Below are 17,396 nucleotides of genomic sequence, written 5' to 3'. Positions count from 1 at the left end.
AGTATGACCTCATTAAGAGTAACATTTGGCCAAATATAATCAAAGAATGGCTTCTAGGGGCTACTTAGGAAACCTTCCAGCACTGAAAGAAACCTTTCTCTGCCACAATACATGGGGTTGTAATCCAGCAGAGTTGTACCAATGCCATGGGACTTCCATTTCCTTTCTTCCTCCTTCCCCCGAAACCCTTCCCAAAAGAAATCTGCTTCACAAGGTTCCCAACCCTCTGGAGGTGATTTTGAGAAGCTGGAGGGCACAGGAGAGGAAGAGGAAGTTTCATTGCATGCACTGGATATTGCCTTTGGTGTTCAGAACTCAAACACGTTTGCCTATATCCCCGCTATGCATATAAAACAATTCAGAATTGATAGTAATTTTATTAAGAGCATTTCAGAACATTTTCAAAATGTCATATATCCACAGCCTGGTTACCCAAATTCGCTGTGTACTGTCCTTAAAGGCCTGTAGCAGTGTAACCTATGAAAGCAGTTCTTTCATTTAGCGGAAGTTTGAATTTTCTATGCACTTAGTATGTGCTTCTGAAGCATCATTCTCGGCACATGAAGCATTGTATTCACATTAGTCGCACACTATAAAAGCAATGTCGAGACTGACCTCCGACAATTCGGCAGGGACCCCTACGAAAAGACAAAACAGTTGTTCGTATTTTTAATAGCTATTTAGCTTTTCCACTCCAGCTTGCCACAAATAACTAATTTAAGAAAAAGGCAGGTGTCAGCTCAATAGTAATCTAGAGATTCCCAAGACAGATGAACCTGATCCCAAGATCATCCGTCGCACGAGCGAACACTCTCATAGCTAGGGGGTGGAGTGTCGCAGGCGACGCTCGAGTCATCCCACGATGCTGACTCCAGCCTCGGCAGAATATTCCGGAACAAAACGCTATCAGAGGAACTGCGCCTACGGCCGGCATGGCGTGTGTCATTTTCGTCCACCACTTGATACAAGGGGGGCCGGCTCTCCTTCAGGCTGTTGGGCTGTGTGCAGTTTGGGGTGTTTTCAGCAGGCTGGCAGTTCAAGGCTTCTTCATAGGAGGGGATACTGCTTGGATCCCAGGTGCTGAAACAAACCAAGGCAAAATAAAAATCAATTAATCTTTATTTTTAAAAAGCGGTATCTTGATGCAAAATAAGGTTTGCAAGGGCATATGCAAGCAAGATTAATAATTTTAGCAGAATTAGCAATCTTTCCACTCCATAGCTGTAGCTATTACTCTTGAAGTCTCAATGTCAAATGTAAAGAGAGAGAAGAAAACGAAAAACCCACCACCCTCTTTTCATGTGTTCCTCAAAGACAATGTCGCACGTGACGTGCAAATGCAGCTGCAATTCTATGCACACTTACCTGGGGTATGCATCTTATTGACCTTATTTCTTAGTGGGTATATACAGGATTGCACTGTGGGTCTCTTGTGCACCATATAAGAACATAAGAAGAGCCTGCTGGATCAGGCCAATGGCCCATCCAGTTCTCAGCTGATGCTTGGTGGGAAACCCACAAGCAGTGCCTGAGCACAAGAGCAGCCTGCCTTCCTGCAGTTTCCAGCTACTGGTGTTCAGAAGCCTATTGCCTCTGACAGTGGAGGTGGGACACAGGAATCAGGGTTAGCGGTGACAGATAGCTGCATCCACCACAAATTTGCCTACCCCTCTTTTAAAGGCATCCAAGTTGTTGGCCATCGCTGCCTCTTGTGGGAAAACCCACATGAATAGGTATAGACAGTGCTTTTTTCTAGGGGGACGCATACCCCTAAACATTTTGTGAATCTAACTTTGGCCTCATTGAGTAGGAAAATGAGAGTTGGAAAATGAAAGTACCCCTAAACATTTTTTTAAGGAAAAAAGCACTGGGTATAGAGAAAGCACAAGAGAATTTTCTTTAGTCGAATGTACCTTCTGTGGGTATATTAGAATTACACAGACAGGAAGTGCAAAATAAATAAATAAATGTATACAACATCAATTTAAGTGAAGCATTTGTCCCTGCATCAGATGCCTCCAGCACTTTAGCAGTACCCGTACATTACAGAGACTTGTGCCCTTTCGCAATATTTAGAATATCAAGTGTCAAACTTGACCACATTCCCACTGGTTAATGTGCATTTCATGGGCCACTGATCATCACCAGGCCGCAGCGATTACTTTTTCCGTTGTGCTTTTCTAAGCAAACATGTCTTGTATACAGGTGAAACTTTCACATAACCTTTGATCATTTGACTTCCCTTTTCTTTTCCAAGGGGTAAAGGGTTTATATGTGGGAAGCAACAATATACTGAGATCGCAGAGTTCACCTTGAAACAGTGCTAGCCAGGGAAGATGCTACGCTGTAGATCAAAAGCAGCAAATGGAAAAAAATGATACCACAAAGCGATATTTTATCATTGTACATCACAGACGTCGTATCCTAGTTTTAGCTAAGCACCAATCTACCCCCATCAGGTTTGGGCGCAAAGATCGTGCTGACCTGCAGGTCTGTTTCTCAAGAGGCTCCACGGTGGAGTAATGAAGGTCCCTTGAAAAATGGTACTGATAGCGGCGAGAAATTATCCCTGCATTGGCTGACCACAGAAGGCCAAAAAGGAGGAGGAGACCGCCAATTCCACAGCAGAAGAAGCTTATGGACCTGAGCATTGCATTAGATGAGGAAGAAGAGCTTGCCACTGGTCCGACCTCTCCATCAGGCATGATCTTTGGCTCACTGCTAGATGGGGCGGCTCCCATCTCGCCATCACTCCACCAAGCAAAACAGAGAGTCCCCGTCACCAGCAGGATAGCTCCAGTGATGGTCACTCCATGGCGCAAAGTAGCACTTGCCATTTTAAAAACAGAGGCTGAAGATACAGGTCATCTAAAGTTTCACCAGGAAATAGGTCTGATGTCCTGATTCATGCTGGGGGTGAAAAAAAAGGAAGGGGAGAAGAGAAACCATCACAGTGGGAAAAGAATAGGGGGAAATAAAAAATACAAAGCATGAACTGAGGACGAGAGGAATGCTGTCCTCCCAACACACCAGGAGCAATGTAACAGCCAGTTAATTATTGAAAGCAGTTTTTGTCACAACTTTTCATTAAACGTGTTGCTGCCGTCCCTTCTGTCAAACAGACCACGGTTAAAGCAAACCATTTTGCTTGTTACTATGGGATGTATTCTTGCATTTTTATATTGTAAACTGCCCCGTGATGCTCAAATGAAGGGTTCTATAGAAATGTAATAAATAATAACAATGACTGATCCTTCTGTGTGAACATCAACCAATATCTGACTTTGGGCGTTTCCAGACTAGCACTGTTTTCAACCACATACTGGCAAATTCGGATGGCCCAATGAAAGCTGATTTGGCCATCTTGTTCAAGAAACCCACTGCCCCCAATATTGGACTTTTCGCGATAAGGACAGTGACAGGAAAATGCATTGGAAAGTGTGGGATAACAACTGTTTGATGCCACATGGTATAACCTCCCCACAAACAAATCAGAACAAATGTTCAATGCCATCTAACCTCCCTGCAAACAGTGCAAACAATAAACAGGTCATCTGGAAAAGACTCAAATCACCAACCAGGTTCCAATCCTAGATTACCACTGAGCTTGCTCAGGCATTTATTGCTTAGAGTGGTGCTTAAATTGTTTGTGCCTATAGCTCTGACTCTGTTTTAGCTGCGCTGCTGAATTTCCATCTGTGACTATATTTTATTAGTTTCTATGTCCCTGGCCCTGGGATTTTATTTTATTTTTTACTTGATAAAGGGTGTGTTAGAAATCCTATTAATAAATAAAAGAGTTTTGCAGTCCACGACTAAGATTCATTGTGTGGAACAGACTGGACGAGTATGAAAATAACCCTAATCTACTGGCTCCCATGGGAGGCAGTGACAGGCACCATCTTGGATGCCTTTACAAAAAGATTGGAGGACAAGTGGCTACTAGTCATGCTGGCTGTGTTTTACCTGCACCGTCCCAGGCAGGTTGCCTCTGCATGCCAGTTGCTGGGAACTGCAAGGAGGCAGATGTGCTCCTGTCTTGTTTGTGGGCTTCCCACAGGTGTCTGATTGGCAACTGTGAGAACATGATTCTGGACTTCAGTGGACCATTAGATGGACCATTGGCCTGATTCAGTGGGTTCTTCTTATGCATGAGCTGAAGGCCACCGCCATTACCAGCAGATTCACACATAATGGCAACTGACTACTTGTCATCTATTTATGATATGAGAGCCATAGCTCCCAGGTCTTCATAATTCCATAATTATTGATGCCACTCATGCTATCTAGATTTTGGAGAGGAGGCTGCACAGGATGTACCCCTAGATCTACGGTGTAATAATCACTGTAATTGCACAGTTGAGTCGATAACCATGCAAAAATGAATATGCTTTGTATGAATCAGGTGTTAATCATAATATGCAAGGTTTCGAGTGAAGGGAAAGTGCAAGATGAAATGGGAGAAAAACGTATTCCGAGGACTAAGTGATTTAGCAATTATCTTAAAAGGTGTACAAATTGTATTGCTGCGGGGAGCCTTAAAGATTTGTTTGGATATTAATTTTTTTTCATTATAATTTTCAAACACCTGCAACAATTAGACAATGCACAAAAGATTACAGTATTTCAAAGCGTGGACCAGTCTGAAGGTTAACGGCAACCTATGAAGAGAGAAAGGGGAGGGAATTGTTTTGATAAATCTCTAGGAGTGAATAGCCCTGTGTTTGTTCTGAAATATGCAATCTCAGATCTGATGCAGAGGCAAAGAAACCTAGAAACTGGGATTAATTTGTCATCTTCAGGACGAGTGGAAACTGCACTTTTCACATGAGCTGGGCAAGCTAATTGGGAAACTGAATTACGAGGCAGTGAAAGAAATCCTGGATGATCTTATCCATATTTAATAAGAGATGTGATGAAATCAGATTTATTAAAGCTGCAGACAGATTGGATGAATCTGAAGTGTATTAATCTAGTGCCTCTTTCAGCTTTGGGGAATGCATCCCTGGCACAGCCCAACAATTCTTGAATCACATAAACATCGGACTACTCTGGAGCTGATTCTGTCCCATATGACATGGCCAGGTCAATGGTCTTTGTCAGGAGTGCAAAAACAAAAATGACTAGCCATCGCTGGTACCTAAAAAGCTGGATCTGGGGACTGACATCTGGGCTGCTGCAGATGTTACCTCCAGACCCCCTTTGCAAGCATGCTCAGGTCTTTCTCTCTACTCTGAACCTGGCTAATTTTTACTAAGATGTTCTAAAGATTCTCTAAACTTTGGATAATCGGTGTGGGCCAGGGAGACTGGTGGCCCGCCAAGTGTTGATGGGAACAATTCCTACCATCCCTTACCATTGGGTCATGCTGGCTGGGGCCGATGGGATTTGGAGTCCAACAACGTCTGAATTCTGGAGAGCCACAGGTTGCCTATCCCTGCAGTAAGGTTTCCCATAGTAACGTACTTTAAGTCAGAGAGAAATTGAGAGGGGAGATGGGGATTACTGTCAGGGACTCTCAGGTTTGTACCTTGCAAAGTCAGCAGAACTGATGCATTGTCTGTTGCAGTCTCTGAGGCCCTGGAAATACACCTTCCAAGTCTAAGAAAGGATCTCCCGGAGCACCAACAATTGTATTAGTATGTGCCCCTGTGGGAAATGGTGGTATGAGACCACAGAAGACAAGCTGTCCCAGAAGACATTGCCTTGTGTGCTCCTGCTTTTCAAAAGCCTGAACAGCCAAAAAGGGGTATAGCAGAAATAATAATAAGGTGGTAAGATTGTCTGATATTCAAAGGTTCTTTGGAAGACAGGCAATAGATTCGAATCCAACCCCTAGAATGGAATAGTCCTGTGATCAACAAGTCCCAACTGTAGAAGCCCTGGGCAAGGTATTCTACTTGTGCAACTGGGCTCCCCCCCCCCCTGCTCCCCCAAAAAACAGCTTTGGGGAAGGGTCAGGAGAACCCCGAAAACAGCACAGCGAATAGGAGAGGAGAGGGGAGTTGTTCTGTCTGGCAAGTTGAAAAGTTTGCACTGACAGAATGTTCAACAAAGCACAATGCTGAATTCATCCCAATATTTTTAAATTGCTGAAACCCACCCTGGTCCCTTTTGGTAAATAATTGAATTAATAATATTCAGATATGCTGCAAATATAAAAGAGATGCTAAAATGTGAGCTACCTTTGTTGCTCGATCCAAGATCTAGCTTCGTCGCCAACAACTCACACCGGTTTCAAAGGAATATCTACCTACCTGCTGGGTCTACAAAATGTGGGTGAGTCAATCCCTTCTTAAATCCACTTGAAGGATTATACGGGGCTTAAGCCGTGGTACGCTGCCTGTCTTAACAACACCAATTAATTAACTTCACAGAGACAGTCTGCTTACAATAAATTGGATTACAGGATCAGGCTCCTTGCATACCACACATTTCGTGGGATGCCTCTGTGGCCACCAGGAGCAAAGCCAAGAGATGCGACTCAACCATTTTATTAACTAAGATGCTTCAGTCAATGCTTCCCCACTTCAGGCCCCTCTCCACCAAATAAAGAGGGCAAAAACAGATCATATTGTTATGAGTTTGTGGGTGCCTGACACTTGTAAGCCTAGCCAGCTGGTCAAGGGAGGCTAGCTTCCTGATGAGGTAACTGGCCATTAAGAGAGCAAAGGAAAGGGCTCTGTGCCAGATGTGAAATGGGGGGGGGGGCTTCTTCTCCAGCTCTCGGATAGTTAGAAGGGCAAAGCTGGGGTTTGAGGGCAGAGTTTGCTGTGATGTGGCCTAGAAGAAAAAGTGGCAGGCTGGAAAAGCAGAGAGCGCGCGCGCCATGGCTGATTTCTGCTAGAATCCAAGGCTGTGGCTATGGGAGAAACAAGACCCTTTGGGGACGTTGATGCTGTGAGCCCCTCCATCGTAGGCTCAGGTTGCATATATGTGTGAACAAACCATATATCATCAAAACACTACCGTCTCCACAGTGCCTCATTCTCAAAAGGAAACACAAACCCTGGGCGAGCGCCTGGAACCTCTCAAATCTCGCACCGCTTGGAGATTGGGGCAGCACGCAGCAATATATTATATCATTTACAGACTGGAGGAAAAGCCATAGAATCCAAGCCTTTAAACACTATATAAATGTGGTGGGATTGTGATGATAATTATAATAAATGCCCATTCTTTCTCTCAAAGAATACAGGTAACTGTAGTTTGTAAAGAATTCCTGGGAATCGTAACTCTTTAAGGGGTTAACCATAATTCTTTGAGGGAATGATGTTCTTTGACTGCGTTTTACAGGTATAGTGTTGTGTACACAGCCTGTTGGTTACTGCTAACACTTTGCATGCCAGCAGGTCCCAAGTTCAACCCAAGTCCCACGTTCAACAACAACAAAATCAGGTGGTAGTAATGGGGAAAGATCTCTGCCCAAGATCCCAGAGAGCTTTTGCCAGTTACAGTGGACAGTAGGCTTGGTGGACAGTCTGAACTGGTATAAGGAGAGTGAAAATGTTGATTAAGCAACCACAAAGAGTCATGGGAGGAATCCATCTTTGTGGACAGGAAGGATGGTGACTCAATCAGGTATGAGAAGTTAGAATCAGGGAGTTTTTCTACGAGTCAGCTGAAGACCAGCTTGCCATTTGTTTTGCATCTGAAGCAACACAGCGAACACTTTCCAGTTCAGCCTTCTAGGATGATTTTTGTGGGGGAGGCTAACAGCTTAACGCAATTTTTATCGCTTACAAAATAATAAGGGAGATTGACAGTTTCATAAGGAAAAAAGTCCTCTCTTCCCCCTTGCATAAAAGCTGCAGCAGTGACATTTTCAGCATCCTCAGCCCACGCTTCCAGAAAAGGAGGAGGGGAATTGTAGTGGATCCCTCCTCACACCAATGGCTGCGAGATCAAAATCCCAAAACTTAGCAGCACGATCCTACACTTACTTCTCAAGTCAGATCTACTTAATCCAGGGCTTAGTTGCTAAGTTACATGCTGCACCTTTACAGTCTTGTTTCAGCTATTCCTTGCCCTGATAAGAGATCTGCACTTTTTTATTTATTTGTATTTCATCTTGTTTTCACACACACACAGAGAGAGCTATCCACACACATACTCATATCCATGTGTTTTGTTAGCTGTCTTAGGCAGCACCAGATGAACAGGAAGGGTATACATTTACTAAAATACGTAAATGCAAAGGCTGAGAAAGTTCAAAGCTTTGAAAAGATATGGAAAGGGAGAATACTGAAAAACTGGGGGGGGGGGGACATCCTTGAAAGGGGCTGCTTAATGGCAGGAATTAAGTGCAGGGGTCCACAGGTCCCCACTTATGTGTCAATAAACCAGCTAGTAAGCCTGCAATCCTAAACCCACTTAACCTGGGAGTAAGTGCCATTGAACTCAATGGGTCTTACTTCTGAATAAGGCTGCTGCTGCCAGGCTTCCATTCCAAACACACTTACTAAAGAACACAGAGCATAGTTAACATGCATGTTGCGGATACTAGTCTTAACACTCACGGGCAAGACTTAAGTTGCAGGGTGGGGGGCCTCAGGCTCAGGAGTGGGTGGGATACAGCCCTCTAAGCTTCTCTATCTGATTCTTGGGACTCTCCCAAACCATGCACCCTCCCCAGCCACATCCTTTCTGCCCAGGCCTTTACACCACCCTTGAGTCTTCTGGACTGGCAGTAATGTGTCCCTGAACTGGGACTGGACCTTTCGCTTGCCCAAGTAGAATGGGAGGGGGGGGGTTAGGAGAAACTAGCCTCTGCCCATTGTTGCCTCGTTCCCCACCCAGTACTGGCATGGGCCCACCAAGGCCAAGGTTGTTGAGAGAGGAACACTGGCGGCTTCTCAATCAGCATTCAGATACATAAGTTTGGGCCGATTAGGGGCATAGGAAGGGGAGTGGAGCCCGCCCTGGGTGTCATCCCTGAGGGAGTGACAAAATGGCACACCAAGGGGGGTGGCACTTACTGCGGGGCCTGGCCTGCAGCGCACCCGAGCCACACGTCTCTCCTGGGAGTGACGCAGTGGCTCAGGGCCCTGCGCTGCCCAAAATGGCAGCGTGGGGCTTGCGTCCACCAGGCAGACTCCCTAGGTGGATCGTTGCGGCGCCCCGTGAGTTGCTTGCCCTGCCCCCGCTGCTCCGGGGGCAGGAGCTATGCCCATGGGGCTGATGCCTTTGAGGAAAGAAAACTTTTCTGCCACCAGGCAGTACTTTTTACACCTATTAAGACTCCCCTCCTGCCGCAAATTCTTGATGGAAGTAAACTTTAAAAAGTTTTCATGGGCAGGGGGTCCCAGAAGAACATATTGGGAACGTCTAAAGATGGGTTGCACTCAGGCTTCCATAATTGTTATTACAGGCATAGGCAAACTCGGCCCTCCAGATGTTTTGGGACTACAATTCCCATCATCCCTGATCACTGGTCCTGTTAGCTAGGAATGATGGGAGTTGTAGTCCCAAAACATCTGGAGGGCAGTTTGCCTATGCCTGCATTAGTAGTTATCACTTTTCATCAGCTGACAATTACTTGAAATGCCACTCCTGTGGAGGCATTTTTGGATGGGTTTTGTCATCTGCCCGTTCTACGTATTGCCCAGTCAGAAGCAACACATTGCCACGTTCTTTTATCTCAAGGAAGAAGAAAAACCTTTACTTTTGGGGAGGTGGAAAGTGAAGGCGGAGGGCATGCTGGGGCTAACATATTGTGTAAAATATAGGAGCTACCTTATAAAGAATCAGGCTATGAGTTCCATTTAGCTCAACGTTATTGACACGGACTGGCAGCACCTCCCTAGAATTTCACTCAGGAGTTTTCCATACCTACCTGGAGATAATAATAATAATAATAATAATAATAATAATAACAACAACCATTTATACCCCGCCATCTGACTGGGTTTCCCCAAACCAAAAACTGAACCTCGGATCTTCTGTCTGTAAAGCAAGGCTCTACCACTGAGCTACTGCCCTCTTCTAGTGTATGGCTCCTATAAACAGCTACAGGATCCTTAATATGTAGGGTTATCTCCCCAGATAACACCATCCCAGCAAGGGAAACAAAATATTAGCATGCACATTTCTTTATTGGTCTCTCCAGTGTTAGAAACTGAGATATGAAAGCTAGGAGCTATATGGCACCTTAAACCTAGGTTATGGGCACAACAGTGGAATGGCTAGGCACACTTTTTTATAACAAGAATACAAAGATGAAAATGAATGAACTGCAGCTAAAATCTTAGGTTCATTTTTCATGTGGTCTAGTCCTTCCCCTGCCCACTCCTCTAATATTCTTAAGAGGGTCTCTTCTCCAGCCTTCAGAGAGTAGCTGGAAGTGGGGAGGCAGAAAAAGGTCCTCCTTTCCTTCCACTCTGCAGTTTTAGTCTGAAATCTTAGGCGCAACCACTGCTCCCAGAGCTCAGAACCTGCTCGCACTGATGAAATTCCCTGTCACAAAATGTGCCTAGAACAATGGGAGTTTTGAACACTGGGTGTTCCAATCCCACCTTTTGCCATAAAACCGTCACAGAGCAGATCACACAAGGCCAATTACAGATAATGAATCCAACACACCTGGATACATCAGAATCAAACTGAACTCAATCTGCATGCTCCTCCACCACCCATTAGGTACCTGAAACAAACTAAGCTTCAGGTGGCTTACCTGTGTAGGTGTAAGCACTGAACAGTGATGAACCCCCCTTTCTCCACTACTGAGGATACACCATTTATGCAAGTTCAGAATATTGGATATATTCAAGTACACCATACAACCACCTGTATGCTACACGTTTAGGAACCCTAGCTCTGTATTTTACTAATTACAGCTCTGTGAGATGCTTTCTGTTACAAGTGTGGACTATTCTTAATGGGAAATGTCTTGCAGGAATAGATCTAAAGTCACTGTGTGCCTGGCAGGGAAGGAAGAAGAGATCTGGTCTATCCAACAAGCTTAATAGTTGTTGCAGGGTAAGTGCACAGAACAAGTTGTGCAGAATGTGGTCGAGAGGCTCCGCTAAGCTTTATGATTCATCAGCAAACAGATTAAACTGGGTTTATACAAATATGGGTCTAAACTGGCTTCACCAGGCTCGAGGATCGCACTCTTTACTAAACAAAATCTAAGGACGCGAGATTCTTGGCTCCTCCGTCCCACTCAGAAAACGCAAGTGTGATGATGGCATCTTCCCCCGCCAATCTTTCTGCTTTCTGCGTCCATCCAACGCTATTAGCAACCGCAGAAATACAGCAGGGAGGCGAAGAAGCGCGATGCGAAAGCACCCATCAAGCCTAGATGGAAATGGGTTCTGTATTCCCCCCCCCCCCTTCTCACCCGCCCCAGCTGTACTCAACTCTTGAAAAGACAATGCACTGGGCTTTTAAGATACAGAATGAAAAAGCTCTGTTAATGCTATTATCATCTCCGCGAGTGCCGGCTGGAAGCAAACATGCAAAACAAAAAACACACACACAAACGAATGATGCTTCGAGCAAAATAATCGTGCTTGCAACAATAAAATAAAATAAATTGCCAGAGTTGCCACTGATCTGGGAGACTTGCAGACCATTCTGAATCTCTTACTGGTTGCAAAGTCAACGACGGCTAACTTTTAAACGACTCGAGCAAGGAGCAACTACCGAAGCGGCTGGTGCAACGTAGCAAGACAGCGTAGCATCGCCTGCAACGCCCCGCGCAATCCAAGCGTGCTTCAGCAAGAGATCGAGCTTGCGAAGTACGCGTGCAACTCCTCGTCGCGCTTTGTCCCCTTGCAGCCTCGGCCCTGCGATACTTACTTCGCTCGGCGGCAGCTTCGCGGGTTTCCCCCATGCACTTCAAAGGCAGCCAGCGCAGCCGTGCAAAAAGGCGACTCTCCCGAGGGGCAGAAAGAGAAAGCGCCGCGCGCGCAGCAGCTCGGCTGGCGAAATAATGCCGCCTTGCAAATGCAGCTCCCGCGGGGAACTTGCGTTTAGCAGCAGCGCCCTCCGGAGGACAAAGGGAGAACTTCCCCCGAAGTACACCTGGACGTGTTTTCTGCCAGGCAGGCGGATGGCGGTGGTGATAACGCCTGTTTCTGGCGAGTGCCTCGCATAAATCAGACAATGGAGAGGAAAGGAGAAAGGGCAGCTGCCAGAAGGATAAGGAGGTGCTCGGCTCCTACTCCTGTCAGCCCCAGCCAGCCCAGCCATTGGTCTGGGGTGATGGGAGTTCCAAAATGCCCCCTGGAAAAGTTTCTTTCCAAAGTTTCCCTCTTTCCCTACCATACTAAAAGACCACACGTCTTTGGTAAGTTTAAGAATGGTTCACTAACAAACTCTCCAGGTTTGATTGCTTCAGAAAGTTGCACAGAGGCAGTAGAACTTGGTTTAGTTATGAAGTAGTGAAAGTGCCTCAAGTACAGTGGTACGTCGGGTTACACACGCTTCAGGTTACAGACTTGGGTTAAGAACGTTGCTTCAGGATGAGAACAGAAATTGTGCTCCAGTGGTGCGGCGGCAGCGGGAGGCCCCATTAGCTAAAGTGGTACCTCAGGTTAAGAACAGTTTCAGGTTAAGAACGGACCTCCAGATCGAATTAAGTTCTTAACCCGAGGTACCACTGTATTGGTATAAAGGAACTCAATAATGGCTGGTGAAAGCCATGTGGCTGGGCTGGAGCAACCAGCTCAAACCTCTTCACACTATGAGGCTCTCAGGTAGACTGGGGGAGAACAAAGGCTTGATTACCTCCCAAGGTGAGGGGAAGTGGACATAGCTAAGCCTGGCAGGACAGCTTACTCTATGGTATTAACCTCTTCATGTGTTAATTAAACTTAAGCATGTTGGTTATATGAGGCTGGTAATCCCATAGTTTGGCCCTACACTGTATGTTCCAAGCATCTTTGATGCGACTGAAAATAAATAATAAACTTTTGGGATAAAGTTATTAATGTAATATACAATGTTAAAGAGAATAAGATATAAACCAATCCGAAAGTTATTTCACTTGGTAGATTGAATGGGTGGGATACTATCTAAATACAAACAATTTGTAGGGAATAAGTTAGCTTCTGCTGAAAGATTAGTTGTCAAAAGGCTGGAAGAAAGAACTCCCATTACTAGAATGTAAGAATAAGCACATAATAGTACATAATACTAATGCCCAAGATTCCATATTATAAGAAACTGTGGAAAGGATAAACACAAGGGTATTAAAAGTAGCTATGTTGGTCCATAAGAAAAAGTCCATACCAGGGCAATATCTTTATTATGCCAACAAAAATGTCATAAAATAGTGTACAGTACATGCTTTCAACAGGCTCTCCTACCACCACTATTAAGTTGGGTCCTCCACCACAGCAAAGCCTCTCCCCCCAGCAACAGTTCTCTCCCCCAGCCCAGGCTGGCAAAGAAAAACCTATGTAGGAACATAGGAAGCTGCCTTATTCTGAATCAGAGAAGTGGTCCATCAAACTCAGTACTGACTGCCAGTAGAGTGAACCTGGGACCTTCTGCATGCAGTGCAAAAGCTCTGCCTCTGAGCTAGGGCCCTTCCCCTGCAAAGTGTTGTGTGTCATCCTAATACACACACCCAGCCATCAAATGGATGGGGAAGGCAGAGCTGCCCTCAAAAGTGTTAAACCAGGACCATATTTTCGGTCACTCGCTATATGACAAGCCAGAGAGAAGGCTTCATGTTGCATAATCAAGCGTTCTACTCAGCAATAATTCTTACAGCTTTTTTAATAGATCTAAAGGACTCTGCCTCCTGAAACTCATATACTGTACCTTCCCTCCCCGCAACCTTCTCTGCAGCAAAGAGCTCTATTTTGGGAAGTTTTGTGTGACAGGCATTATCTCAGGCCCTTGCAGTGATGAATTGAACGGGGACACAAATGCAGCACTTTTTCCTCCCTCCTTCCTTTCACCCAGCTCCAACTAACTTGAATTTATAGGGGGGGTTTTTCCCACCCCCAGGGATCAAATGCCTCATATCTATCAGTTTACAGGAAGGGAAGTGGCCACAGACTACCCTTGCAAAACTTATTTCATAAAAGGAGAATAGTGTAAATAAGCAACCTCAAGAAGAGTCTCCATTGAACTGGCAAATCTCTAACTTGTGAATGCTCTGCTTCCATGGCAGAGATGCAACCACTAGGGCAGGAGTGGGCAAACTGCAGCAGCCCTAGGGCCACACGAGGCCTTTAGCCAAATTTTATGTGGCCCTAATTTCAAAAGCCCTCTGTATGCAATCAGCTGAAGATCTGGGTGAAGGGAGGGAGGTAGCAGAAAGAAAGTGTGAGGCAAGGGGTCGCCCCACCCACTTTTGGTTTCGGTCTCTGCCTCCCTGGGATTAAAATATAAACATATAAAATATTCCACAGAAACTCTACCCTGCGCCACTGCATGTTTCCCCTTGTCCTCTATCACCATTGGTCGAGTCAGTGCTGATTTCTGTGACCTCGCCAATGGAGGACATCTTTGGGTTGTTATGGATGAGCACAGCAGTGATCAAGAGGTAGAAATGGTCACCACTACTTCAGCGAATGCTGTCACCCCCAAATTGGACAAATGCTTTTCATCTAATGGCCTGCCTACTACTGTAAATCGTGACAATGGACCACCTGTTCAAAGTGTGAAATTTCCTCATTTCTCAGACCATCTTGGATTCAAATATCAAAAACATTGCCTCTCGTTGGTCTCAAGCAAATGGGGAAGTTTAGAGATTTATGAGGACGCTTGAGAAAGACTTATGAATTGTCACAGCAGAGGCAGCCAGTATAAAACAAGAATTGTTTCCATTTCTCTGAAGCTCCGAAACCATACCCTCAGAACTTGCATGGCACCAGCTACCATGTTTGGTGGAAAGGTAAGGACAACATTTGCTCAAATTGACTTCCCACACAGGGATGCACACTGCACCAACGTGATAATAAGGCAAAGCTTGCAATTAAAAAGTATATAGACCAATGCAAGCGAGACACAGTAGTGCCTTTCATAAGGGAGAGAGGGAGGTGATCTATGTTAAGAGCTTTGCAACAAACTTTCAATGCCTTTCAATCCTGTTCCATATGAAATCACAATGATAAATGGCACAATGGTCACTACAGGCGTGCTCATAAAGTCACCAGAAATGTGTCTCACAAACCATTTCATAGCATCACTCAGATTCAAAGACCTTACGATAATGATGACTTCAGTAACTTCTCATCCACCACTCCTGCTGCCTGGAACCCATCAACTCCATGCATTCCAGAGCAGTGTTAGAAACAGAGATATGAAAGCTAGGAGCTAAATGGCACCTTAAACCTATGTTATGGGCGCAACAGTGGAATGTATAGGTGCGCTTTAAAAAAAAAACAAGAATACAAAGCTGAAAATGAATGAACTGCAGCTAAAATCTTTCACATGGTCTAGTTCTTCCCCTGCCCGCCCCCCCTAATATTCTTAGGAGGGTCTTGTCTCCAGCCTTCAGAGAGTAGCTGGAAGTGGGGAGGCAGAAAAAGGTCCTCCTTTCCTTCCACTCTGCAGTTTTAGTCTGAAATCTTAGGTGCAGCACTGCTCCCAGAGCTCAGAACCTGCTCGCACGGATGAAATTCCCTGTTACAAAATGTGCCTAGAACAATGGGAGTTTCAAACACTGTTCCAAAGATCTCGCAAGGTGTCACCGGAAGCCATCACTATGGATCCCTGGCAGCAGGGCTGACACTACCCTGTAGGTTTCTGCTGCCTAAGGTGGGCTGCTTCACTCTGCCCCAAGCTGGCTCTGTTTTGGCTGGCCCTGCCAGTTGGCGTATAAACAATGATTTTGCAAAGAAGTTTAAAAGGGGAAGAAGGGAAGCAGATCTGGGGCTCAGAGTAAAAGACCCAGAGTTCAGGCATTATTTGTTGTGGCAAGGGGAGAGGCTGCTCTTTTAGAGTGACACACACACACACACACACACACACAAAGATACACACTATTTCGTGTATAGCTTTGGAATGAGATTGTGGCATATTGTTATCACAGAATGTGGAAAGTGCTCTGATGGAGTAAGATTGTGAAATATATTGTGCGCACGCCCTTGGTTTGGAAGGTTAGCAAAACAATACATGACTGCTGGTAAGAGAATGCTTCAAGTAATTATTTATGGAACTCAGTGTACTCCTGAGAGTACACCAAGTAATTTTTCAATAAGCCAGTGGCAACGAGGCTGATCTGAGCAATCCTTGAAACTTTAGCCTTAACCTTCCAACTGAAACTAAGACATAAGAAGCAGCATTTCTCCTCCAGGGGGTGGGGGGAACCAGGGAAAGAAAACAAATATATTTTCAAGTTGCTTTCTGAGACAGTGGAGACACAGGCAGGCAGCCTGACAGACAACTTCTTGTTTTCTTCACAAAGGCATTTAAGCAGCCCACAAAGAGGCAATATAAAGACTTCACATCTCCCCAGCCTTCAGTCTGCAGAAATGGCTTAAAAGCAGAGCTTTGGGAATGGGCAAAGATACCAGGCTCCAACAAGCAGCATCCATATCTGTCTACTCATAAATGAGGTTTCCGTTCTTCAACTGTAGATCTATCTCTTTAGCTGCTAGTAGAAAAGTCCCTTTAAAGCCAAGGCCAAAGAGACACCAGCATCTACATTCCTCATGGACAGTCCCTTGCCAGGTATGACTTGGTTTATTCTGTGCCAGAATGCGGATATCTATTATATGGTAAACTTTCCAGTAGTCAGAGTATGAGCCAAATTTCATCTTAACCATTTGTTGACATGCTGATACCTCCATGTTGAAGGATATATAAATGCTCCTCACCCCATGTGTGAGAATGTGAGGTTCAATTGTGTATATCTATCTAGCAATCTGAAGAGAAATCCGGGTATGTAGCAATTTGGAGTAGCCATTGTAGAGATGAACTTTATGTAATTCAGTATATGTTCTTGTACATGCATTTGGCAGTATCTCACAGCCGGTGCACTATTGAGGAATGAAGTAGGCCTCCCTTCTCTAAAAACTGGGTATGTTCAGCCTGGAGAAGAGGAGACTGAGAGGAGATATGATAGCCATCTTCCAATATCAAAAAAGCTGTCACATGGAAGCTGAAGCAAGCTTGTTTTCTCCTGCTCTGGAGGGTAGGACTCAAACCAATGGATTCAAGTTAAAGGAAAGGAGTTTCCAAGTAAACAGCAGGCAGGAAGAACTTTCTGACAATAAGAGCTGTTTGACAGTACTGTAGAATGGACTCCCTAAGGAGGGTGTGGACTCTCCTTCATTGGAAGTTTTTAAATGGAGGTTGGATGGACATCTGTCGTGGATGCTTTAGTTGAGATTCCTGCACAACAGAGGGTTGGACTAGGTGACTCTTGGGGTCCCATCCAACTTTTCGATTCTATGATTCTATGTATACACAAACACATTATACTGTACTGT

At 45.1% G+C, this 17,396-nt stretch overlaps 1 protein-coding gene across 5 annotated transcripts; it reads right to left on the bottom strand.

Annotated features, from left to right (window-relative positions):
• Positions 1 to 357: 357 nt before the first annotated feature.
• On the bottom strand, positions 358 to 11,956 carry TMEM61 (transmembrane protein 61). 5 transcript variants are annotated; one of them, XM_081010619.1, is made up of 3 exons: positions 11,803 to 11,956; positions 2,485 to 2,910; positions 358 to 1,080 (listed from the first exon to the last, which is right to left on the bottom strand). In XM_081010619.1, exons 2-3 carry the CDS (start codon positions 2,835 to 2,837, stop codon positions 789 to 791), a joined length of 645 nt encoding a protein of 214 aa, XP_080866745.1. In that variant the 5' UTR covers positions 2,838 to 2,910; positions 11,803 to 11,956; the 3' UTR covers positions 358 to 788. The 5 variants fall into 5 exon arrangements, with proteins under 5 accessions (XP_080866745.1, XP_080866749.1, XP_080866746.1 ...); XM_081010623.1 differs by lacking the exon at positions 11,803 to 11,956 and adding an exon at positions 11,647 to 11,745; XM_081010620.1 differs by lacking the exon at positions 11,803 to 11,956 and adding an exon at positions 11,591 to 11,688.
• Between the last annotated feature and the right edge of the window lie 5,440 nt (positions 11,957 to 17,396).

Source organism: Podarcis pityusensis, assembly GCF_964106645.2.
Source record: "Podarcis pityusensis genome assembly, chromosome: 6".
Lineage (NCBI taxonomy): Eukaryota > Metazoa > Chordata > Lepidosauria > Squamata > Lacertidae > Podarcis > Podarcis pityusensis.
This window is presented reverse-complemented; position numbering and strand designations above follow the sequence as displayed.